Raw genomic sequence first — 25704 nt, 5'->3', positions numbered from 1 at the left:
TCAAAATCTTATTTCATACCTTTTTTTTTTCTCTTTCTTCAAGACTTATTCTATTTTAGTCCACATATTTTTAAATCAACATGATGACTTTTCTTTAGTAATTTTTCTTTTTTAAATTATTTTTTATCTAGTTCGTTAAAAAAAAAAAAAAAAAGTTAGCTTCAAATTACAATGAGAAAACGATTAAAAAAATTATTTAAAATACAAAGAACTAAAATTTGAATTTGTGAAAGTATATAAATTAAAATAGAATGAGTCCCAAGAATACAAAGATCAAATAATATTTTATCTTCTTTCTATTTCATAGACAAATTCAAATTTATTAAATGAATGTACATTTTATTTATCAAGTAAGGTAAGCATGATGAAAAGTTGAAACATAAACATAAGAATCTATTCTTTATTGTAAGGAGTCTAAACCATTTATATTTTGTTAGTATATAAGAAGAATGAGGGATTCGATGCAATGGTTCCTTAACATATAATTTATGCTAATATTGAGCTAAGGTCTAAATTAAATTTTCTTTTTAAATTTTAAAATATATTTTTTTAATTATTTAAAATTAAATCTCCCATATCACAAAATTTAAGTTTTCATTATCAATATTAACCTTCAAACATGGTATACAAAAAAGAAAAGAAAGGAAAAAAGAAGAAAAAAACAAAGTTGAAGGTGATGGGGCTTAAGAGGACCGAAGAGGGAGCGCAAGCCCTTGATAAAGGGCCGAGTTTTGAAGTCTCGACCTAGTTTGGTTGAATTTTGAACTCTCGACCTAATTTGACCGATTTATTTGTTTTTTTTTTTCCCATTAATTTGATCCAGAGTCGAAGACTCAAGCTTATTTTTCTAATTATTCTCTCAAACTACAATATTAAAATAAAAAGGCCCAATGGAATTGAGGTGATTGTGTGGGCCCATGAGAATAATTCTTAGTTTTTAAAATAAATTTCCAAATATAAAATACCATTTTTAATATTTTGGTAATTCTAAAATCACTTTTAAAACCAAACATAATAATTCAATATCACATTTAAATATTTGAAAATCACTTAAAAAATTTTTAAATCAAACATAAATTAGATGGTTTAAAAATTTGTTCGCACGAGATTTCAAAGAAATTTATTTCGTGGAACTTGAACTTTGTATTTGTATTAATTTTGTGGAAATTGAGTACAATCTTTAATACATAGTATTTTGATGCTTTTAAAATAAACTATAATCTTTACGAAAGACTACTTTCCAAGCGAATTACTGAAGAAAGACTACTGGGAGTGGGAATCAAGCTCCAGCCCTGAAAAAACAGCCTGAGGATCGACCTATGCTACTACCAAGCTCACCGCTGCCAAGCAAGGGATGGCAATAACTCAAAATTTGATACCGATCTCATGGAATAAGGCTGAATTTGGAATCTTCTTAAACGATTGACCTTTGGGCTTGTTGATCTTTTTGGATGATCGGCCTTTGGGCTTATTGATCTTCTTGGATGATCGGCCTTTGAGGTTGTTGATCTTTTTGGAGGATTGGTGTTCACACGAGGCTTCTGGAGAAACTTGTTTCGTGGAGTTGAACTTAAGATGGTGTTGATGTTGATGTTAATTTGATGCGATGTGGTTCGATCTCTAGTGCTTGATCCTCTGATTCTTTCTCGTTTGAATGCGTACGCTTGATGTATAGAAGCGGGGCGTGTAGATGTTCTTAGCTTCGAGTCTTGGGAGAATGTTTGTATCTTCAAAGGACTTCAGTCTTCAAGTGTGTTCAGAATGCTTGTATCTTTTTCAGCCTTCTTCTGATTGCAAAACAATCTTTCCTTTGTCATTGGCTTTTGTAGTTGGAGATTGACTTGATTCAGCAGTATCTTGAGCCTGTATCTGATATCTTAAAGTAGTGATTTCATGATCTCGCTCCTCTACAGCCTTCATTAGGAGATTTATCTTTATCTCCATTTCTGCCATGGTTGACTCAGTCGTTACGTCAGTCATCATGACAGACACTACAACAAAATGTGATTCTTTCTCTGATAGATCAGTAGCAGAAGCATAGTTTTCAAACAAGGGATTTGTCTGATGACGATTCCGCTTTTAGGAAATTCCATCAGCTGGTTCTAGATTTCCTCCGTGATGACAAAGCTTATGTAAGTGTTGCTTGCGACGGTAGCTTTGGATGCAACTTTCTTTGGTGCCATTTGTAGATTTGTTGACTTGGATGAGGAGAGAGATGAGAGGTAGAGAGGTCCCACTGGACGTGCCAATTTGTTCGCACAAGATTTCAATAGAAATTTATTTCGTGAAACTTGAACTTTGTATTTGTATTAATTTTGTGGAAGGTGAGTACAATCTCTAATAAATAATATTTTGATGCTTTCAAAATAAACTATAATGTTTAAGTCGGTCGATCTTCTTGAACGATCGACCTTTGGGCTTGTTGATCTTATTGGATGATTGGCCTTTGGGCTTGTTGATTTTCTTGGATGATCGGCCTTTGGGCTTGTTGATCTTTTTTAAGGATCGACCTTTGGGCTTATTGATCTTCTTGAACGATCGACCTTTGGGTTTGTTGATCTTCTTGGATGATCGGCCTTTGAGTTTGTTGATCTTCTTGGAGGATTGGTATTCACATAAGGCTTCTGGAGAAACTTGTTTCATGGAGTTGAACTTAAGTTGGTGTTGATGTTGATGTTAATTTGATGCGATGTGGTTCGATCTCTAGTGCTTATTCCTCTGATCCTCTCTCGGTTGAATACGTACGCTTGATGTATGAAGCGGGGCATGTGGATATTCTTGAGCTTCGAGTCTTGGAATAATGCTTGTATCTTCAAAGGACTTCAATTTTCAAGCGTGTTCATAATGCTTGTATCTTTTTCAGCCTTCAAAATGCTTGTGTCTTCAAAGGACTTCAGTCTTTAAGCGTGGTCAGCTTCAGGAGTCAAGGAGTCTTCTGATTGTAGAGAATTCCCTCTAAGCTCTGTAGAATTTTTTACCCCCAACAAATGAAGATAACTTCTCTATTTATAGAGTTCTCAGTGGGCTTCATGGGTTTGGGCTTGGTTGACCCATGGGCCTGATTCTTGGGCCCAATTATTAGTTGCCATTGGGTTTGATTTGACATTTGAGTCAAATTCAACATATTTTTGGGTTTAGAGACTTTAACCCAAATAATAATAATATGAAATTGGACCAAGTTAATTTTATCCAACTCAACGGTCGAATCTACGTGGCATCATCGAAATTTGTCTTCGACTTCAATTTGGGACACATGGCGACTTCTATTAATTCAAAATTCAATTATTTGGAATTTTGTCATTAATTTAGTAAGTGACACGGCTGTTTGTGATTGATCCAAATTTTCTCTTTCAACAAAATCAATTATAACTAAATCTCTTTCTTTAAAAAATAAAATAAAATCACTACTATACTATCATTCCTAACCACACCCTTAGACACTTAGCTTTCATGTATGAAAAAAGGTCCAAAAAGTTATTTTTGTAATTTTCAAAACTCTATTCTTAAAATAAGACAAATATCAAATTATATCCTTGAACTTTGGATTATATCCATTTAAACTCTAAATTAATAATTATATCAATATGAACCCTAAATTTTGAGGGTTGTATCAATTCAAACCTTAAGTTTTCACAAGTGTATTAATTTAAAGCATCTATTTATGTTTTATTTGGAGAAACGTCAAGTGAGACTAGTTATTTTATCGATTAAATCTCTAAACTTATTTAGACTCTCAATTAAATTTATTTGGAAATTGTCCATTCAAATTATAATTGTCAATTTTGTTAAATCAACATCTGTAGACACACATATGAGAATGTTTGCATCAACTATTTTCAAACATAATCCTAATAAAGATTTTGAATCGATTCACTTATTTAAGTTTAATTGAAAAATTAAACGTTTTGCATGATATTTTTCAAACTAAATCTGAAGGAAGGTATGAATTGATACATCTATGAAATTTCAAGGTTTAAATCAACACAGTTATTAGTTTAAGGTTTAAATTGATATAACCCTCAAAGTTTAGGATTTAAAGTGATACAATTATTCGTTTAGGATTTAAATTGACACAAACCCAAAGTTTAGAGTATAAATTGATATTTGTCCTTTAAAATATTTTCAAATCTAGTATTTTAGGGGAGAAATGTTGTTTATAACTTTTTTTTATTATTATTATTTAAAAAAACGTGAAAAATGAAATCCCTACCAAACAAAAGCAAATACAGGTGGAAGGATTTTATCAAATAATTGGAACTTGAAAAACACCCTTACAAATAGAAAAGTAAAGAAAAAAAATGCTAGATTGAAAATGGGAAATATGTTAACAAAAAAAAAGTTACATGTTCGATTACAAGTTTTGTTGGATCTATTAGATTTTTTTTTTCTTATTTAATGCATGCATTTAAAACATAATTTAGTGGGTTTTCTAAAAAAAAAAATAATGATGATGATTTAGTGGATAATTATACATATATATTACCGATTTTATATTCTACATTTTAAGTAGTTTGGTTCAATTGACATACAAGTGTATTAGGAAGCACCAAATTTGCCGTTTGTATCTCCTCTACCCTCAATTATACTAAAAAAAATTTACTATGATTTTACGAAAGGGTATATTTTGTCTTGAAAATGAAACTTCCAATACCATTTTTAGATTCAACTGAAAGAAAAGGAAAAAGAAAAAGAAAAAAGTCCACTTTTATATGTTTTAACTTAAAAAAGGAAGATAGTTTGAATCTCCTAACTCATTGTAACAAAAGAAACTTAAAAGAGGACAAAAATTGTAATGAATAACTTACATTAATTATTAAACTAAATTATAATTTATGTGTTAATTTTGGAGTTTGTGTCTATTCAACCTCTAAACATTAAAAATTACAAATTTAATCTATAAACTTTTAAATTTGTTTAAATTCACGTGCCATCTATCAGATATAATATTGAAAATTAGGGTTACATTTAACATAAATAAATTTTCAACCAACTAAACTCCTTGTTTAGTTCATATATTAGAGCGGACTATGGAGCATCCAAACGAACTAATAGAGATAGTTGAGGTTGATATAACAACGAAACACTAGTCTCTATTGACCATCTGTTAGTTGGGTACCATCAACTATTTCAAAGTCTTGGCAATGCTCTTTGGTTAGGTGGCCAAAATATGAATGAATACCACATATAATCTTACCAAAAACAAAAAAACTAAATACTAAAAACTAATCACATAAAAACTATGAGAGCCAATTGCTTATTAAGAAAATAGTAGAACCATAAATAATGTTAAAAATAGTGAATGGTGCAAGATATCTTAGATGAAAGCCACGTTAAAATTGAACCACACAAATTAAAAATATTGATTGAGACTATTTTGTCAAATACTTATTCGTTACGAAATGAATAGCTAAAAATTTTATTAGACATCTAAAACTAATTTTAAGAACCTAATTAATATTACTAATAGTTGCAACACTAAACATATATAAATACTAGAGTTCGAGAATTTAACTTGTTAACCTAATTGTTATTACGAAGTAAATGTCCCATGGACCATGGACTAATTTGTATTATTCAAATAAATGGAGGGATATAATTAATTTAAATTCATTATATATGACATAATTAATATAATGTATTTGATACATTATAAAATAAAGTTTAATGATAGATGAATTAAATATTTGAATATGATTCAAATACTAATTATATGGATGAGATTCATATAATTATGTTTAGTATAAATGTGATTTAATTGAAAAAACACACACACACACATATATATATGTGTGTATATATGTATGTATGTATGTATTTTATTTTTAAGTTTTAAATTTTTTTTTTTTGGGGGGGCGGGTGGTGGGTCCATTTAATTCTTGACAAGAAGGTGGGTGCCAACATTGTTCAAGATCCGGAATCAGCCCTTAAAGGAGCAACTTATTTACCTACCCCTACTTTGGAGAATAAATGAATTCCATATTGTGTAACTGAGTTCCCTGCTCTCTAATCAGATCCCATAATGATAGGCTTGTTGAGTCGGCGATTTGGCCACTCTCACCCATGCAAATCAAAAGACCGCCCTCGTAGGCAGGAGTTCGCAACTCACCCAGGATTAAGGTCACGTCACCTATAGTCTATCTAGTGAAATGAAAGTCTCAATTATGGACGACGTCATATAACGAGACTAAACATTTCGTGGTCTGGTCTTATACAAACTCCTTTGTATAGAATATCTCCGCTCGCATGTCTAATACACGAATGATCAGGATCATATCATTGTAGCACTTTACAACATTTGTAACACTTATAAAGCGAGCCATACTCATAGTATCACAAAGATAAGGTACCCAGTCTTATCCATATACTACAGACCATTTAGGTTATCACTTAAACATGATTCACTTGTATGTTTACACATACATGTTTAAGTTACAATGATAACCATATATTTTAGTTTATTGGTTTGTGGTTAATGCAACTAAAATATCATATATTTCATAGACATAAGTGAGTAAAAATCATATATTATTAATCACTAAATGTTTGTTCATACAAGTGTTTACAAACTACAAGACCTTACGAGATTTTGGGCATCAACCCCAACAATTTTCTCATGAACAAGAGCCCATAACTAACTCAGGATCAAGACTAAATTACCTAGGTCATCTCATTGGAATAAAAACCTAACTAGTCAACTGAGTTATATTTAGTGGTTACTATTTTGTGGTCCGATCTTATGCAAACTCATTGCATAGGATACCCACAGTCACATGTCCCTACACGAATGCGTTGGATCATTGCATTTGTATCAAATGCAAAGTGGGTCGTATCCATAGTGTTACAAGGATAAAGTACCAAGCCTTATCCATATACTATAAACCCTTTAGGTTGTATCTTGAACACTGATCCCCGTATGCATCAATCTTGGATTTTTTCGGTTAATAGAATTTAACAGTACATAATTAATAATTATACCAATCAACTAACAAATTATAGGGCATAAATCCCAATAGTTACAAGATCTATCAACGAAATTGAAAGTTGTTGTTAGATCGAAGAGATTTGCTATTTACAAAGTAATTTTGAAACATGTATTTTTTATTTTGTTTCAACTCTATTGCAAAATTTGTGAGGAACGATCCAAAGAGCTATTCGTGACTTGATAGATTTTCCCTGTTTTCTCTCGGATTGCATTGAGAGTGTACTCAAATTCTGCCCCGTCGAGGCTTAATAATATTTTGAGGTATTATGTCTTAAAGAAAACCTAATCATTATTAGATTAAAATATAATGCTGGTATATATATTTTGGAGTTTGTTCACTTTTAATTTCTACATTTTTAATAAATCTTAAATTTAGTCTCATGCATCTAATTTGTTGTGGTTATTTATATAAAAAAAATTGTTTTCTATGAGCATTTTCACTCTAAAATTTGAAAACATATTATTGTTTTGTCATACAAGAATATTATTATTATTATTACTTAATTAAATTTGATAATAACTAAATTCTGACGGTTAAAATTAAAATTAACATTTAAAAGTAAAAAGATTAAATTGAACAAATTAGTCCCACATGAAAATTATTATCATTACTTAATCAAATTTGATAACAACTAAAATTAAAAGTAAACATTTAAAAGTAAAAAAAAAAGATTAAAATTCAATAAATTGGTTAACTTGATTATTTTAATTATTCGTTTTTATAAATATATTATGAACGATGGACAGGGCATTTAGTTGTAAACATGTGGGAAATTGTAAACGGGCAGGAAATTTGGAATTCCCGCTGCCTGACAAAGAAAATTTTCACTGCCCGCCAAATAATTCAAAGAAACGAATTTTCAAAATTTTCGATCCGAAAAGGTTTCACGCGGATCACCCTTGTGAACCGTCGATTGGATAAATAATCCAACGGACAAGGTGCTTCGTTCCCGAACTCCAAAGCCGACAAGAATTTGGGGTTATGTATCATCCATTCATAAATACCTCGAACCAGTGAATTAGGGCATTAAATCAAAATTTTACAATCAATCAATTCAGTGTTCATCTTCATTCCTTCTATTCAATCGGGAAAATGTCTGGCCGTGGAAAAGGAGGCAAGGGATTGGGAAAGGGAGGAGCAAAGCGTCACAGAAAGGTTTTGAGAGACAACATTCAGGGTATTACCAAGCCTGCCATTCGCCGTTTGGCTCGCAGAGGTGGTGTGAAGCGTATCAGTGGATTGATCTATGAAGAAACCAGAGGTGTTTTGAAGATCTTCCTTGAGAATGTGATTCGTGATGCTGTGACATACACTGAGCACGCTAGGAGGAAGACGGTGACTGCCATGGATGTGGTTTATGCCTTGAAAAGGCAGGGAAGGACTTTGTATGGTTTCGGAGGTTAGGTTATGGTTTGGTCTAAACGATGGTTGTATAGGTCGTCTCTTTTCTGCTAGTTATTATCTTTGTTTCTGCAAGTTGTTTCCATTGTCTGGCAAAAAGATACTGGTTCATTGTCAAATTATGAATTTACGTTGCTTCTCGTTTGTTCCACTCTTTTATTTTTTCCTTTTTTGCGCGCCAACTCGTAAATTGAATCTGTAATTCGATTTTTAAACTCAACAACTGAATCATTATATACTAATCTGATGAATTCTTGCGTTTAATATTGTTGATGAAATTTGATTTTCTTCATTGTGTTTGGGATGCAAACCTAGGTGAAGTGTTAATTTAAGAATCATTATATACTAATTTGATGAATTCTTGCATTTTTCGAACCCAAAGAATTATAACAAATAATTGCAATCTTGAATGTTAGTAAAGAACTCCTAATAAGTTGAATGTGGAAATAATTGACCTTGTTATTGGTTTGTTATCTATATATGCCGAAGTATGACATTACAGAATCCTGGTTCAAGAGGCAAACGAAGTTGTAGAACTTGAAATTTTCTTCTGGGTTCAAGTGAAAGTTCATTGTTAGATATTATTTTCAAGTAACCCTCTCCTTGAACTTAAGGAATCTGCTTGTGTCCGCATGAAAGAAATATTCTTACAGAAACCTCAAGAAGAAACCATTGCAAGTTTCTTCTTTATTGGCTAGTCTTATCACGTATGTAGTACGCAATTCTCAGTTCAGAGTTATAAAATAGACCATTGCTGTTCTTTCAGTATCCAGTTTGCTGGGGAATTGGGATTGGTATATTTTATACCGGCATTTCTTTCCTTTCATTATTTTGCTTTTGTATCAGTGTCAAAGCATTTGATTTCAATTGGATTTGGTGGGCATGTGGTAATTTAGTCGAGGATTTTGCAGTTGATATTCAGCAGTCTTCACGACTGAACGCTATAGAGTTGTTATGATTTTTATGAAGTGTTTTAACACACTATGTGTATAGAAATTATCTGTTGGATCCAATGGCCAGCAGAATTGTTTGTCAAATTCATGCTAACCCATTTTATTTTTCGAATGGTGCTTTAAGTTGGAGAGCAGCGTGTGGATTTTCAATTTTTCTCAATGGGAGAGGCATCTCTAGCTCACGGTCTCAATCATGACTTCTGAAGTTGTTTGTTGTGTAAATATAAACTCTCAAAGATGCTTTGTTGGTGCTTCTTCCCTTACAGAAAAATTTAGAAAATGTTCTTCAGGATGCATCTTCACATATTTATAGCAGAATAACTGTTGGTGTAGTTTGTCATTCACATATTTCTTGCTCCAAGTTGATGTGCTAGAGCATTGTTAATGCTTACAAAGTTCACAAGAAGCTTTGCAGGTTGTTTACTATCCTACATTTATGTGGATTTAGAGGGGGACTTCTCTCAAGCAATGAAAGGCCTGCATGCAGGTCTGTGATCTCAACTCCCTAATCGTTTTACTATCATTTGTTCATGAGTGTTTGATCTCAAGTTAGTCTAGTTAACTTGTTTTGAAAACTATATCCATCTAATATTAAGTTCTTTAATATACGATTATTGGTCAATCCTTTAGAAGTTTGAGCAAGAGAATATAGCTTATGCCCTGAGGAATCCCCATTGCAACGCTTGCTACTTTCATGAACAAATTCATATTCTGGACCACAAATGTCTCCTTTATTGATTTCTTGAGCACGTGTTTGGTTCTATGCATGTCTTTACCAATTGTGGTTCCATTCGATGGCTTGATCGAGATCCTGACTATGTGCTTTTGGGATGTCATATCATATATTGATCCTATTTTCCATTAGGCGTGGCAGATATGGGTAGGTTATTAGTATTGTGTTATAAGTATTATCAGATCTGCATTTATTTACCAATGTTACTTCTGCAAGTAGTGTATGATCTACAATGGTATCAGTCTTTTCCCCATGCTCTTAGCTGTGCTTGCTACTCAGAACAATCCTCATTTAACTCTGCCGACTGATGCGCAAGGTATTGAAATTATGAAACTAGGATGCGTAACTACTTTGATCTATATATACTAATTAGGTAGGGATATTGTTTAGGAGACTTTTGTTGGAAGTATAGATGAGTGGAAGGAAGAGTCGTTTAGTTGATTAGGTCTAGAGATGTCCACGGGTTCACTGTCCCCATTTTTGCCCCTATTTTATTTCTCATCCCCTCTACCTGCCGGGGTTGGGGTAGAGATTCATCGGGGAATTTGTGGGGATCAGGTTTTCCGTGGAATTTTTTTTTCATTTTTTTTAATATATTCATTTTAAGTTTATTCTCTACCAAATAAAATTATATACATTAAATGATTTATTTCCTAATAAAAATAATATTAGGAAACAACTCATTTAATTTAATCTTATTCAAAGAAAATATTATAATTTTTTCTAATAAAAATAATATTATTATATGTATAAAAATTTAATTTAATCTTATAATTTCTAAAAGTTAAAATTTAAATATTACAATATCACAATTTAACTTTCCATTTAAATACTCAACATTTATGGCCTTAAGGAAAAAGAAAAGTCTTAAATGATTAAACAACTTAGAAATTTATTAAAGTACGAAGGCTAAAATAAAAATTAGAAAAGGACTAAATAATAGTTATTATAAACTCATATTTGGTATATGTAAATAGAATAATAGAATATGAGTTTATAATAGTAATAATAATAATGAGGTTTTTCAAAAAATAGAAAAATAAAGAAATTATTTACATTAAATAACAAAATTATAATTTTCTTTAATATCTACTAGTATTTTATTTTATTACCTTTGTAAATAGTCTGACATTTTTTTATTTGTGAAAAATTTCTTCTTCTTATTATATAGTTGATACAACATGGGTTAAATTTTGGTTTTTCTTTTTTTGCCCTATTTATTTTAAATAGCCATCACAGTTTACATCAAACCAGAGAGATTATACTCTTAAAAGTATAAAATAAACATTGATTTTAAAATTGACAAAAGTAATCTGTATGATTTTAAAATCACTCCTAACATGTCATAAGCGGTTCATAAACTAATTTGTATAGTTGCTGGTAGTTTATGCTATTCTTTCTCTACATATTTATTGAGGATTTACTTCAAAGGTTCTTCACGTCTGGAACTAGACGACAAATCCGTTTGAGATAAACTTGGGATATATTTTAAATACTTAAAGCTTGTATTTATGTATGGTGTATGGTATTTAGCATGGTTTAATGGTTTTATTTCATTGTCAATTGAAGTATGCAGCTAATTTGCAAAGTTCTCTTTTATCACATTTTAGGATAATTAGTCATATAGATTTGGAAACTTCTCATCAATATAAGAAAAAAAAAAATGGTTGAAAATCGCTTGGAGGCTTAGAGTTTTGAGCCTATCTTCTGGGACCAGTAAAGGAATTTTATAATTTATTATATGATTTACTATTTGTTGGAATAACGAGTCGGTGTCAATGGGCGGCATCTAGAGTTTAAAAGACTATGCTATGTAAACTCTCTAACCATGTCTTTGACTCTATAATATGAATTGTTCTATCTAATAGTAGATTGTTCTCCATGAGCGCAACTAATACACTGTTAGTGATTCATGTTGATTTTTCTGTCGATTATCTACTTTTACACTTTTTTCTTATTTTTATCTATCAATTTCATAACAACTATCTTATGTTTTGCAAACATTTTGTAGGATCGATATGGCAACCATAGAGGGGGTGAATAGGGTTTCTTGATACTAATGAAATTTTTTTATCATTGTAGGTCCAATTATACAAATTAATACACTTTATTGATAAGTAATATAAAAAGAATTTCAAACATATAATTCCAGCCCAAAATAATCAATAAATTGACATAAACAAAGGAAAAAACAAACTGTAGCAATTATTTTATTCACATATGTAGTTTTATAACTAGATGAATAATTTCTATTCACATAACCTATCCCCTTTTACCACTAAAAGGTTTGTCCATTTCAATAATTTGATTTGTTTTTATGCATCTATAGTTAATTTCTTGATTGAGTATTTTGCAATTTCAAGCTCTTTTGTAGCGAGCAATTCATTCTCTTTAAACATAAGCAAATGATTATAATTCTCGTGATCAGATTCAAGAAATTTAATTTTGTTCACAAATAAACTTTTTCTTTTGCTAAAAAAGTATTGTTGGCTTCCTAATTATTTTTCAAACTAGCAATTGCATCACCTGATTCCAAATAGAAATATTCCAATCTCTTTTTTTATTTCTCAAATTATTTAATTCAACTTTCAATTTACATGACATTGATTTGAGTTCATCGTTCTTTTTTTTTTCCTCTCTAAGAAACTTAATTTTATCATTCAATATATTTTTCTCATTACAACACTCTTTATGCAACAACACATTACTGAGTTCATTTTTCAAACATGCATTTTCATTTATCAAATATTCTTTCTTAATAGACACCGTCTTAAACGTCTTTGATAATTTCAAATATTTAGAGCCAAGCTTATCTAAATCATGGTTATATGTCTTCCAAAGCATCATACAATTCATCATAAGAAGGGGATTTTTTGAATTACCTCTTTTTCTTCACTTTCATCTCCAGAGTCGTTATCCGAATGGGCCATCAAGCACAAAGAGCGTTTATCACATTTTTCTTTCTCTACCTTATAGATCTTTCCTTGATTTTGAGAATTATAATTCTCCTTCATATCAAATAAATCATTAGTAGTACAAGAAAAATTTTCTACACAATACGTATTATCAAGAAATTTACAAATATCATATGCATATTCAAAATGTAAAATTTGGTCATATATTCTTCTATCCAATGCACAATATACAACATTCATAGTTTTGACATTAAAAGTAAGCAACTCATTATTTAATTGCAATTTTGACTAATCATATTCACAAACATATACAATGTTAAAATCCATAGCAAACATACAAGTTTTCATTCTATTTCTCCAAACATCATAATTTCTTCTACCATCAAGTAATGGAGGTCTATCAAAACAATGATCTAAAGTTACCATAACTCTAGCAATTAATCTTTGCAAATAATTATATGTAGAAGAGCTACTAGCTCTGATATTAATTGATAGATTGAAAAACTCAAACAATGGATATCAATCCAAAATTATTTATGAAAATATTTTTAAGGTTTAAATATTACCTTGGTCATTGTACTTTTGGTTTTTGTTCATTGGTCCCTCTACTTTCAAAATGTTCATTTTATTCCCTACATTTTAAACTTTGGTTCATTTTAGTCCTTGAAAATTTAAAAAAGTGACTGTTTTTATATCCTTTAAAAGTGAAAATGGGACCAAAATGTCAATTTTTTAAAAGTATGAGAACCAAAATGAATCGAAATTAAAAGTACAAATATTAAAATGAACATTTTTAAAGTTTAGGGACCAAGATGAATATTTTTAAAGTATAGGGACCAAAATGAACCAAAGTTGAAAGTATAAAGACCAAAATGAACAATTTGAAAGTATAAGGACAAAAATGAATAAAAATAAAAAATACATGGACTAATGTGGTATTTAAGCCTATTTTTAATTACAAACAATAGCAACTAGTTTTGATACCAATTGTAGGATCGATATGACAACCCTCGAGTGGATAGGATTTTTTCAAATTAATGAAAACTTTTTACTATTATGGGTCCAACTAAATAAATTAATACACTTTTACCTAATAAGCGATTTAACAAGAATTTGAAGCATATAATTTCATCCCAAAATAATCAAGTGACATAGGAGATTAAAGAACAAATTGTAGCAATTATTTTATGCAATGAAATATATCAACAAATAAATTATAAAACTAAGTAGGATAGAGATAGAGAAATTGACACCGATAGTTTTGTAGTGATTCGACACGACAGGCCTACATCAACTTCTCAAGCTCCTATTGGGTATGTCACTCAAACTTGATTATTTTCACGACCTAGAGTCGAATCGCTACAACATTATTTTTTCAGGCGAAATAACAAATCTGATCATTTCCACGGTTGAGGATCAACACGATCACTCTTTTTTTTTTGTTTGGGATGAATAGCAATTCTTACAATGACTTAGAAATGAATAACAAGATGGATAACAAGTCTCTTAAATAGTATATTTACAAACTTGAGCACTCAACAAATAAATCCTTACAATACAATATATCTCTCTCGATAATAAGATGAAAAGAAAAAGTGAAAGCTTTAAGAGAATAACAATGGTGGTTTTGAGGATTGTAAAAATATGTTATTATTATTATTATTATTTGTAAATTTTGAAGAAGAAGAAAGTTTAAAATGAGGTGGGGTACGTGAAAACAAGATTCAATTTGGGCTATTGATGTTGGTAAAAGAAAATTGAACTATGTAGATTTAAACTCAACTAACGTTAAGGATGGTCATTCAAACCGCAAAAATCGAACCGTTTCTAAAAATCGAACCGAACTGAAAGCTCAGTGAAATCGAAAAATTCAGTTCGATCCGGTTTGAAGAAATTTTGAAACCAAATTAATTCGGTTCAGTTCAGTTTCTTTTCAAAATAAATAAAAATCAAAAGTCCATCATGTATCATTTCTCTTATGCTCCAAGTGGCATCTTCCAGTTGGTCCACTTTAATTAAAANAATCGAACTGAAAGCTCAGTGAAATCGAAAAATTCAGTTCGATCCGGTTTGAAGAAATTTTGAAACCAAATTAATTCGGTTCAGTTCAGTTTGACCACCGAACCGAACCGTTTCCACCCCCACTAACCGTGAGACACAAACATATAATTTAAAACCCAATAAAAAACAAAAGCCCATCATGTATCCACCCAAATTAGTATTAGACACAAACATAAAATAATATTATATTCATTTTATTTTTAAATTCATTTTCTTTTCAAAATAAATAAAAATCAAAAGTTCATCATGTATCACTTCTCTTATGCTCCAAGTGGCGTCTTCCAGTTGGTCCACTTTAATTAAAAAAACAATTGTCACATCATCAGTTCAAGATTTTTATGTTAAGTTTGTTTCGGCCATATCTTTTTCATTTGAGCTTCAATTTGAGTGATTCAAATTGTGTTGGAATTGTTATGTCGAACTCTCCTTGATAGTCTCATCAAAATACTAAAATTATTAGTGAATAAGAACATATTTGTTATCATCAAAACACTAATTAATCAATTAATTTTAAATTAAGGGTCAAAATAATTGATAGGGATTAATTGCACCATTTATTCAAATACACCATAAGCATTGATAACATTTGGTGGGAGTTTCCATAAGCCATGCATAACCCATAAAAACTCCGAGGGATCGTGTGCCTCAAAGAAAGAAGACAAAATCTCGATCCTCGGGTTGGCCCACCATGTTTCTATTTCACAAAAGAGGAAGTGGATAACAAGGGTTTAAGGTTGACGATGAGGGGGAAATGAGAATTCCCGGCGGGGGAAACGGGTTTCCGCGGGGACCCATCCCCTTCTTTTATATATATATATTACAAATATTTATATATTTGCAACCTTGCAACCTTGACAACTCCACCATTTGTGACATTGTCAGCAATGCACATGCTTCGAATGATTGTCAGACAATGAGTCCTATAAATAATACGCCCCTACTACATTATAAGGAATGATATACTTGATTGTTTAGTTGAACTAGACAATTTTGTACTAATTTGGACATTAGAATAGACTTGACACGATACTATACTGGTGCAAGTTTTCTTATTGTTCAAACAACAAGGATTATTGTGGATTGAGTGCACTTTGACTCACATATGTTCTTTATTAAGTTTTAGTTTTTTTCCTTGCACAATTAAATATGAATACATATATAATTCAATTGATTGAGATATATATGAAGGAACATTTGAAGGTCCTTGAGTGGAAGCGTGAAGATCAATTCAAAATTTATTTTCACATAATTAAAAAATACAATATACAAACATTATGCATTTAAATTTTACAGCAAGCAAACACTGAATTACATATAATAAAATAAAATGGTTCAAAATCATTTCCTTTAAAGATTTAATCTTCAAGTAAAAATCCCTTGAACCAGTGAACATCACCACGAACGACTACCTCAGTATTCTTTACATAAGAATCCTAGAAGAGTGAGGCTCTGATTATTTTGGTTGAAAGGGGATTGAGATAAAGGATAGTAGAGTGAGGATTAATTGAGTAGAAGCAACACACAACCCTTCACTTCTATCTCTTGGTTTTTGTAAAAACCGAAAAGGAAAGGATGATAACTCCCTCTCCCACTAACGAGAGAAAGATGGGCAATGAGTCACAATTCTCTCCCAACAATTGATTTTAAATAAATTAAATAATCAATTCATTTAATAAATCACTTAATATATAAATTTATATGATAACTACCTTATCATATGATATATACATTAAATTACATGTTATATCAAATATAACATATAACCTATAGTTTATATATTGTATCATATACAATATAACCTATAGTTTATGTTCTCTCATAAATGATATTTAATATAAATCCAATATGTGTTAAATTTAATTATGTGAATCCAATTCATATAATTAATATTTAAATCATATTTAAATATTTACTTCATCTTGTAAATTTTATATGTATAAAATATATTATAGTAATTATATCATATATAAATAAATTTAATTAATTATATTATATATAATTAATTCCCTCGATTAATTTGAACAATTCAAATTAATCCAAAATTTGATTCTCATTAAATCTCGTTGAACTACCGAGGGGACCTAATGGACCTGTAGCTTGAAGCTCCAACGGTACGTGAATAATTAATTAAACTCTTTAGTTAAATTATTATAAATTATTCACCATTTGTTAATTGTCAAACACTCCACTGAATACCGACGACTGCACTTTTCACACTACATATATATTTTTGTGTTCATTGGATATAACCAATCAACAGTATAATAATAATTCACAAATTGCTCGTAAGTACAACTGAGCCAACATTACCGTTTTGCCCCTATAGTTACATCTAACTCGTGTAGTACTACTGATCCCTCTAATGGATAATAAATTTTAGTCAAACTATGACCAAACCCCTCTCGTGTCAGGAGAAGGTGTGGTGCCACATTGTTCAAGCCCCGAAATCAACCCTTAAGGGAGCAATTTATCTACTTGCCCAGACATTGAGGAATGAGTGAATTCATTTTTGTGTAACTTTGTTCCCAACTCCACAATCAGACGAATCTCCAAAATGATAGGCTTATTGAGTTGATGATCTGACCACTCTCACCCATACAAATAAAAAAATCGCCTTAATGGGTAGGAGTTCACAACTCACTCAGGATTCAGATCATGTTACCTATGGTCATCCTAATGAAATGTAAGTCTCTATTATGAACGACGTTATATAATGAGACTAAACATTTTGTGGTCTGGTCTTATGCAAATTCTTCTGTATATAATATCTTCACTCACATGTTTTCACATGAATGATTGGGATCAAATCATCTGTAGTATTTTACAACAACTATAACATCTATAAAATGGGACATACTCGTAACTCGTAATGTCATTAGGATGAGATATCAAACCTTATCTATTTACTACAGACCATTTAGATTATCACTTAAACATATCCTACATACATGTTTAAGCTACAAGATAACATTGGATGCTAGTTTATTAGTTCGTGGTTAATGCAACTAATTTTGAAACAAAACATCACATATTTTATTACATAAAAAAATATTTGTACAATACAATTACAAACTATAGGATCATACGAGATTTAAGACATCAATCTAAAAAATATACTATTGACAAAGAGTTCAAATATTTGTGCACCATCCCTTCACAAAATCACATATTTTGAAATTGAAAAACAAAAAAACATTACCATAACTTTGGTTATATGTAGTATTTTTTTTTTTTAGCGTCTAAAATTATATTTCAATTTAGATGCTTAAATATGAAAAGACCACATTAGCCAATAGCCATTAGCGGCTTGCAAATTGAAATTTAGACTTCTAACACAATTTGGGCCTTCCCGCTTTCCGGATTCAGGAATTTCAAGTTACCCGGGAAAAAGGGGAAAAAAAAAGAAACATATTACACTTTTAAAGTACAATCCCTAGTGAGTTCACGCGGATTGAACTTTTGAACCGTCAATCTTTCCAAGATCCAACGGAGGACAGAATTCTCAGCTAAACTCCAAAACCAGGCTTCGAATTTGCACTTCCATAAATTAGCCGTATCGGTACAATTCTATCATCAAAATCAAAACTCACAACCTGTTCTTCCGCATCGTTGTTCATACCCTAAATTCACCGGCGACAATGTCTGGACGTGGAAAGGGCGGCAAGGGATTGGGAAAGGGAGGAGCTAAGCGTCATAGGAAGGTTTTAAGAGATAACATTCAGGGCATTACCAAGCCTGCAATTCGCCGTTTGGCTCGTAGAGGTGGTGTGAAGCGTATCAGTGGATTGATCTATGAAGAAACCAGAGGTGTTTTGAAGATTTTCCTTGAGAATGTGATTCGTGATGCTGTTACCTACACTGAGCATGCAAGAAGGAAGACGGTGACTGCCATGGATGTGGTTTATGCCTTGAAGAGGCAGGGAAGGACTTTGTACGGTTTCGGAGGTTAGATTTAGGGTTTAATACGAAGAATGTTTGTAGACCATTGCTTTTGATCTTATATTTCGTAGGCGAGCTCGTTCTTATTGGTTTGATGTAAGTTAATTTCTCATTAGTTTGGAAGTGATGGTCTACTTCATTGAACCGATGTGCTATAAGAATTTCGCTTTTCTTCAGTTTATTTGTTCTTCTTTTCTCGACATTTAACTGATTTCTTCGACCCAACTGTTTAATCTTCTACAATTTGAGTTCAATGAATATCCAAAGAAAGAAAGCAAGGCATTGGAGAGTTTTGGTTTCTTTCATTTATAAAACAATGAGTTTCATTGAATCGTATGTGGTTTGAACCATTGAACTTTCAGCGCTGGTTTGATTAAATCATTTAAATTCAGCTGGTACCCTGCGTATGTGATATATTTAATTTTATTTTCACTTGTTGCATTGCTAGTACTATAGTTGAAAATATGAATTGAGGCTTTCTTCTCTGTTTGGGATGTTATTTTGCAAGATGCAGGGTTTGCTGATAGATTATGCTTAGAATTAGAACCTTTCAGTAATTCATATGAACTCTTTATTTCGTGCTCTTCGGTCAATTTATTCATTTGCTAATGGGAGGAATATAATATTTTCATTTTATGGAATGACTGACTCGATGAAGGCTTTGATTGAAGATGCTACCAAATAAATGCAAGTAAGATTATATATCGCTGCTTGAATGGAAGTATGAGTAATTTGAATTTGCTTTTTCCATGAGTTAAGTATATTTGGCTTTCATGGGAGAAATTAATGCAAGTTAGTTGACATAAATTTACTCTTTCCTGCCACCATTGGTTAAGTTGGTGGCTCTGCTTGTATCAATGTTACCTGTTAATCTGTTGATTGCTTATGTGTGCTTCAATTATTTTCACTGGACAATTTGCCTTACCGGACAACATTTGAGTGTCAAGAAAATTTATAAGGTATTAAATTATAGATAGGTGGCAATATATCAATGCAAGATAGTTGACATAAATATACTCTTTTCCTGCCAATTTATTGGTTTCTTTTATTTTTTCCAGATACCTTTTTAGTATTTTAAATAAAGATGGATTGAGCTGAAATTGCATTTTTCTCGCCTGATTATGACTGGATCTCATTGTTATTTGATGATTGTTTCTTGAGCATTGGAGAGTTTCCTTCAGCTTTCTTGTTCTTTGGTGTCATTGAATCATAAGTGGTTTGAGCCATTCAACTTTCAGGCCTGAAGTTATTATTCTTTGGAAGCTTTGGGTTGATTAGAACATCTGATTTCAACCAGATTCTTCATATGTGATGAATGTAATTTTCTACTCTTATCCTGAAATGCGTTATTGCATTGATACATGCTATAATTGAACCTGTGAACTGATGTTTTATTGGCTCGTTTGGGCTGTTATTTTGTAAGACACATGGTTTGCTTAAAGATTATGTTCGGATTCATAACCTTGAGCTATGATTGGGTTCAAAACTTCATATGAAATTTATATTTCGTGCTCTGCGAGCAATTTGGTCATTTGTTAATGGTAGGAATTATAAAATTTTGTTTTCTGGAATGAGTGGCTTGTCAAAAGATTTTATTGAAGATGCTTAAATAAATGCAAGTAAGATTATCTGTTTCTCTGCGCTGCTTAAATGGAAGTACGAGTCATCTCAATTTGTTGTTTCCATGAATCAAGTATACCTGGCTTTAAATATCCATGGGGGGAATTAATACAAAGCTGGAGGCTGTCTGGGTCAATGTTACCGATTAGTCTTACAGTTCCTGCAGTGGCAATTAATGCTTCAAATGACAGGTTAACCAAGAAGAGGCACCTCTATAGTCGTATCATTTTCTTAATTCATAGTATTTTTCAGGTGAGAATTTATATTGGGTTGCCATTTACAAATCTCCCTCTGTGGCTTTTCGTTGGTTGATGTTAATGATGATTATTTGCTATAGCAGACTTCATTGCTGCTGTTTTTGTCATGGAGCTTAGTATTTGAGATCTCTTGATTGTTTCCATTTCTCAACCTGATCACACCATTAGCTAACTGGGCCTTACCAGGTAACATTCAGATTTCAATATCCTAAAGAACTTCATTTATTTCTTTTTCTACACCTGTTTACTTGCCTATGTGTTTCCACTTTCCATTTTGTTTCTCTTTTGTTTTGCCTGAACTTGTACCCAATGTATATATTTGCCCCTGTTTGGGTACTTTCTCATTTCTTTTCTGTTCTGTTCTTTCTAGAGTTGACATTTTCATCTGTTTGTATGGTGTTCACAACAATTAAATTCGGGAATGAGGAATGCAACCTTTTGCTTTTCTTTTATTTTCCAGATAGCCTTTTGGTCTTTTTAAATTCAGGTGTAGTTAGCTGAAATTGCATTTTTCTTACTGGATTTTGTTCTTATGCATTTTGATGTTTGTTTCTTTGGTTTTGAAGAATCCGAGTGTAAATTCTCCCTTCTGTTAACTGTAAGTCTGTAACTGTGCAGTCCCTGTGTATGGAATCATGATGATGCTGATTTCGTTTCTTTTCCTTTCTAGCTTTCTATGCATAGTGTTGAAGTGCTTGTTAGTATAGCCGTATGTTCCAACAATGGTTGTAATTCAAGATTACGTGCCTCACAGAATAAACTGTGATTTTTCCACTATACTATATTTTACCTGGAGCATTGTTTGTAGCTTTACTTGTGTGTTTTTGCGTTTCTGTATTGCTCGAAACCAACACAAATGAGAGCCAACCCTGTGTCACTCAAATAAGTATTTAGCCATCCTCCAGCCTTTCCGTAATTGAAAATCAAAACCCTGGTAGGTACCCAGGTAGATGTTAGATAGCCATCTAACGTTAGATATAACCTTGTGATAAACAAAATAAATAAATAAGGTAATATGTAGGCTGTAGCCATTTTGAACTCATTTTAACTTGATCAGAATTTCACCCGTTGATCCACCAGGATACTATGGGCACCTCTAGTTTTTGTCCATGCACTCTCTATCCTCTGCAACCTTATTTCACTCTGTTTTCTATTGGCAGAATTGGATCACTATTCTCTTTTCCCTCAACTTCCTGTTGATCTGTCTGTCCATCTAGAATTGTGAGATACTCTACAAATCTCTTTTAACACTAATAAGACCACATTGCGTTTCTTCCACCAGTATTCAACGTCTGACTTTAACCTCCATACGGTTCTTCATCCTCTTCACGTAAATCCCCCAAGGGGTTTTTATTTATTCTTTGATTCCAAACCTAAGGTCAGCATCAGTCAAGCTTTGGTACCATAAATTTTAGAATATCATGTACTTCTGTAAATGCGCCCATTACTTAAACACTGTGGTTGTCAACATAACTTCTGCAGGTAGAACTGTTGGAATTCTTTTGAACTTTAATTTAGACCTCAATTACATCCAACATCCTCAAAACGAGTTAGTATGTTATATAATGGCAAAATACACAAAATTCAAGATTCTAATCCTTTTAGGTTACCCATCCTTTATGGTTACATAAAATCCAGCTATTATGAAAATAAAAATTGATTCAATTTGTACTCCTGTTATCTCCCTCTTACTTTTTCGTTCCACCTGCTTGCCATCCTTTTACTCGTCTTACATTCTTTCCCTCGATACTTGGAACTCTTACCGAAGCCTCCACATAAGAAAATCCTATGAAATTCACTGCTAGCATATAGTATCTTCCCCTTTATTGGGGCAACCTTCTAATTATACCAATCCATTTATCGTGCATATCTCTTTCCCTGCTTCCACAATTATCAACCATCATCGCTTTCATCTGACTCCCCTAACTCTACTACTATAACTTATTCTGCTGCAAAATTCCTTCCTCGTCTTTGGGTTCCATGCACAATCTCTAAAATTATCTACACTCCTTGTCAACAAAGGAACTTTTTGAGCCTCACTTCAGATGAAGTTCAGCCCCTAGGTCCTAATATGTTTGACTTCATAGAGAAACTGATATTATCGCTTGATTCATGTACATTCATAGGCATTAAGAAGCCTGAACATTAAAAAATCCCACAAAATCTTATTGCTTCCTTTTATTGTATAGCTCGCCGTTCATTCAGCCCCACAATTAACCTCAACCAAAACAGCCTACTGTTGCAACATGATAGACAGAGCTGTTTACTTCTCTGCTTTCTAATTAGGTTTATAATATTTCAAGGAAACTTCTTAACACCATATATTCCTAAGAAAAGAGTAGAACACAGCCCACGGGCCTTAGGGACGAATCCCTAAGCCAAGACTTCAAAACTAAATAACAATTTGTATTACAATAAAAATTGTGTAAAGCACTTGACAATGAAGTTATGAACCATACATTCACCACAAAAAAAAAATCGCTAGAGGGAGAAACATCCACCCAATATAAAACCATACTATTGAGGGTTGTTTCAGGCAAAACACAATGCCCATGGATGGGCCCGAACCCAAGGGAAACTGGCGGCAGCATTGTGAATTACATGTCCCAAAAGGGAAAAGTCAAACCCTCAGCTTCCAGGCCGACCAATCGAGTTAGAAGAATTAGAACCCAATCGAGTTAGAGTAATTATACTAATTGGTTATAATCTAGTTGAGCTTGGTCTTAGCCCTATGCAATTTAGAGAACTGCAACTACCATGACATTGTTGGTGACTGGCGTGACATGTAACCACAAGGAGCGTCAATGAAAATGTATCATAGATAGTCTTATTCAACAACTCCAAAGGAGAATTTGGAGAACTATGATCTTACTCTTTGTGCTTAACTAAATTATACACGTCCTAAACTAATTTGATACCAGCATGAGTACTCTCATGCAGGTCAAGCTCGGAGGACGAGACCAGACTAGAGAAATTGACCAGCACAGAGCCCATGAAGGGCCCACAATGCTTGTAAGATTCCGTGCCAACATGTACATTTTCACATCTTTTGTGGAGGACACCGGGCCAGATCAAAGAGATACCAGAGAAACATCTACCTCTTATAATGAAGCAAAGGACGACAACTATTCTTGGGGTGTGCAGTTAATTAGGAGAAAAACCTGTGTTTGGATGTCATCTTTGAATCCTATCCATCGTATTTAGACTGTTCACTCCTTTTTTCTGTTTTGGCCGTTGGCTATGTCTAACTTTTGTTTTCTCTTTCGCATGTTCTTCTGTATAATTCAAATATGAATACTTCGAAATGGATGCTTGTTCTGTGTTTACTGCTTAAGCAACTTCATAGCTCAAGCATTTTACGTGAACATTCAAGTGAGCTTTGCACCATCACTAAATGACCGAAATCTTCCTATATTTATTATTCCTTTCCTTGAATGGAGTTCAGTCGAGGTTAATGAATTATTTCGAAGAATTATGGAGTTGATTATGGAATAATAACTGTAAGATTGGAGTCGATTGATGCTTCAAAAGGAGTAAGTGCGGTCTGCCTATTATGCACCTATTGGACTTTATATTTCATCAATTTGCAGTTCAAATTTATCTTTTGGATAGGTTTTCATTGTCAAAATTATTCTCGAATGCAAATCACAAAACATTAGTATATTAAAAGTGATGAGATTTAAAAGAAAATGGTATTACAATGAATTATGTATTATTGTTTGAATTTAACTACATAATTAAATTATCGAATGTGTTGTGAAATTGAGGAATGAAACGAGGCACAATGAAAATATGAAAATCGATATAATATAACAGTAAATATATAAAATAAATAATCAAAATTTAGAAAAGAAATAAATATGATAATATGGATGTGCATGCAAACAATATTCACATCATGTCACTATTTATAGGCAAAATGGTAAGTATGTAGTGAAATTACATAGATATTGATGATGTATAATTATAAGACACATGGACAATCTGAAAAATGAGAAATGAGAGGATGAAAGAATGATAAATGGTTTTTAGGATACTAAGGATTGAGCATATATTTTTGTAATATAATATAATATTTCTCCTTAGTACATCTCCCGTCAGGATTTCAAGATATTTAATAATTTATGGGAAATCAAAGTCAACATATATTTCTAACTCCTTTAAGGACCCATCTTTGTGGTGTAGCAATTGGAACATATACTACACACCTTAAACTTCTCATATGGGAAATTTTTGGCTCATGGTCATAAGCTGATTGTAATGACAAATACTTATAATAAGCTACTGGCCTAATGTGTACAAGTAACGCAGCATGCAAAATTGCATGTCCCCGTACGGATGTAGGAAGCTTAGCTCTCAAAATCAATGATCTAGCAATTAATTCCATACGTTTTATAAATAATTCTGCTAAACCATTTTGTGTATGAACATGAGCTACAGGATGATCAACACTTATTCCATTTGACGTACAATAATTATAAAAAACTTGGGATGTAAATTCACCAACATTATCAAGACGAATGATTCTGATTGTATAATCAAGAAATTGTGCCCTTAGCTTAATTATTTGAGCATATAATCTTGCAAAAGCAAAATTTCGACTTAATAATAAGTACACGTGTCCCAATTTTTATTTTACAAAACTAGAATTAACAAAGGACATAAAGTAATATGCATTTACTCTAATCAAGCATGCTTACACAGAAATTTGGACAGGAGGAAGGATTAAGAATGACTTATCCTTGAAGAACGATTTCTTCACGTTCCCTTTCCAATGTACTACTCGAACGTTCTCCTTCACCCTTGAACACCGAAACTCACGAACACAATAAGAATTGCTCA

The 25704-nt window shown here is 32.0% G+C and overlaps 2 protein-coding genes and 1 long non-coding RNA gene across 3 annotated transcripts; all 3 read left to right on the top strand.

Moving 5' to 3' along the window:
• Positions 1–7993: 7993 nt before the first annotated feature.
• Positions 7994–8604, top strand: LOC120088288 (histone H4). Its single transcript, XM_039045479.1, has one exon. It carries the CDS (start codon positions 8076–8078, stop codon positions 8385–8387), a length of 312 nt encoding a protein of 103 aa, XP_038901407.1. The 5' UTR covers positions 7994–8075; the 3' UTR covers positions 8388–8604.
• Positions 8605–18611: 10007 nt separating this feature from the next.
• LOC120088648 (histone H4) lies at positions 18612–19187 on the top strand. The gene has a single exon (XM_039046064.1). It carries the CDS (start codon positions 18685–18687, stop codon positions 18994–18996), a length of 312 nt encoding a protein of 103 aa, XP_038901992.1. The 5' UTR covers positions 18612–18684; the 3' UTR covers positions 18997–19187.
• A 1123-nt stretch (positions 19188–20310) lies between these two features.
• Positions 20311–24313, top strand: LOC120088650. Its single transcript, XR_005484998.1, has 3 exons — positions 20311–20857; positions 20946–21048; positions 23803–24313. It is a non-coding gene; the product is annotated as an uncharacterized LOC120088650 (long non-coding RNA).
• The last annotated feature ends 1391 nt before the right edge of the window (positions 24314–25704 follow it).

Source organism: Benincasa hispida, chromosome 10, assembly GCF_009727055.1.
Source record: "Benincasa hispida cultivar B227 chromosome 10, ASM972705v1, whole genome shotgun sequence".
NCBI lineage: Eukaryota > Viridiplantae > Streptophyta > Magnoliopsida > Cucurbitales > Cucurbitaceae > Benincasa > Benincasa hispida.
Note: the sequence above shows the minus strand (reverse complement) of the source record. Positions and strands in the feature narration are given on the sequence as shown.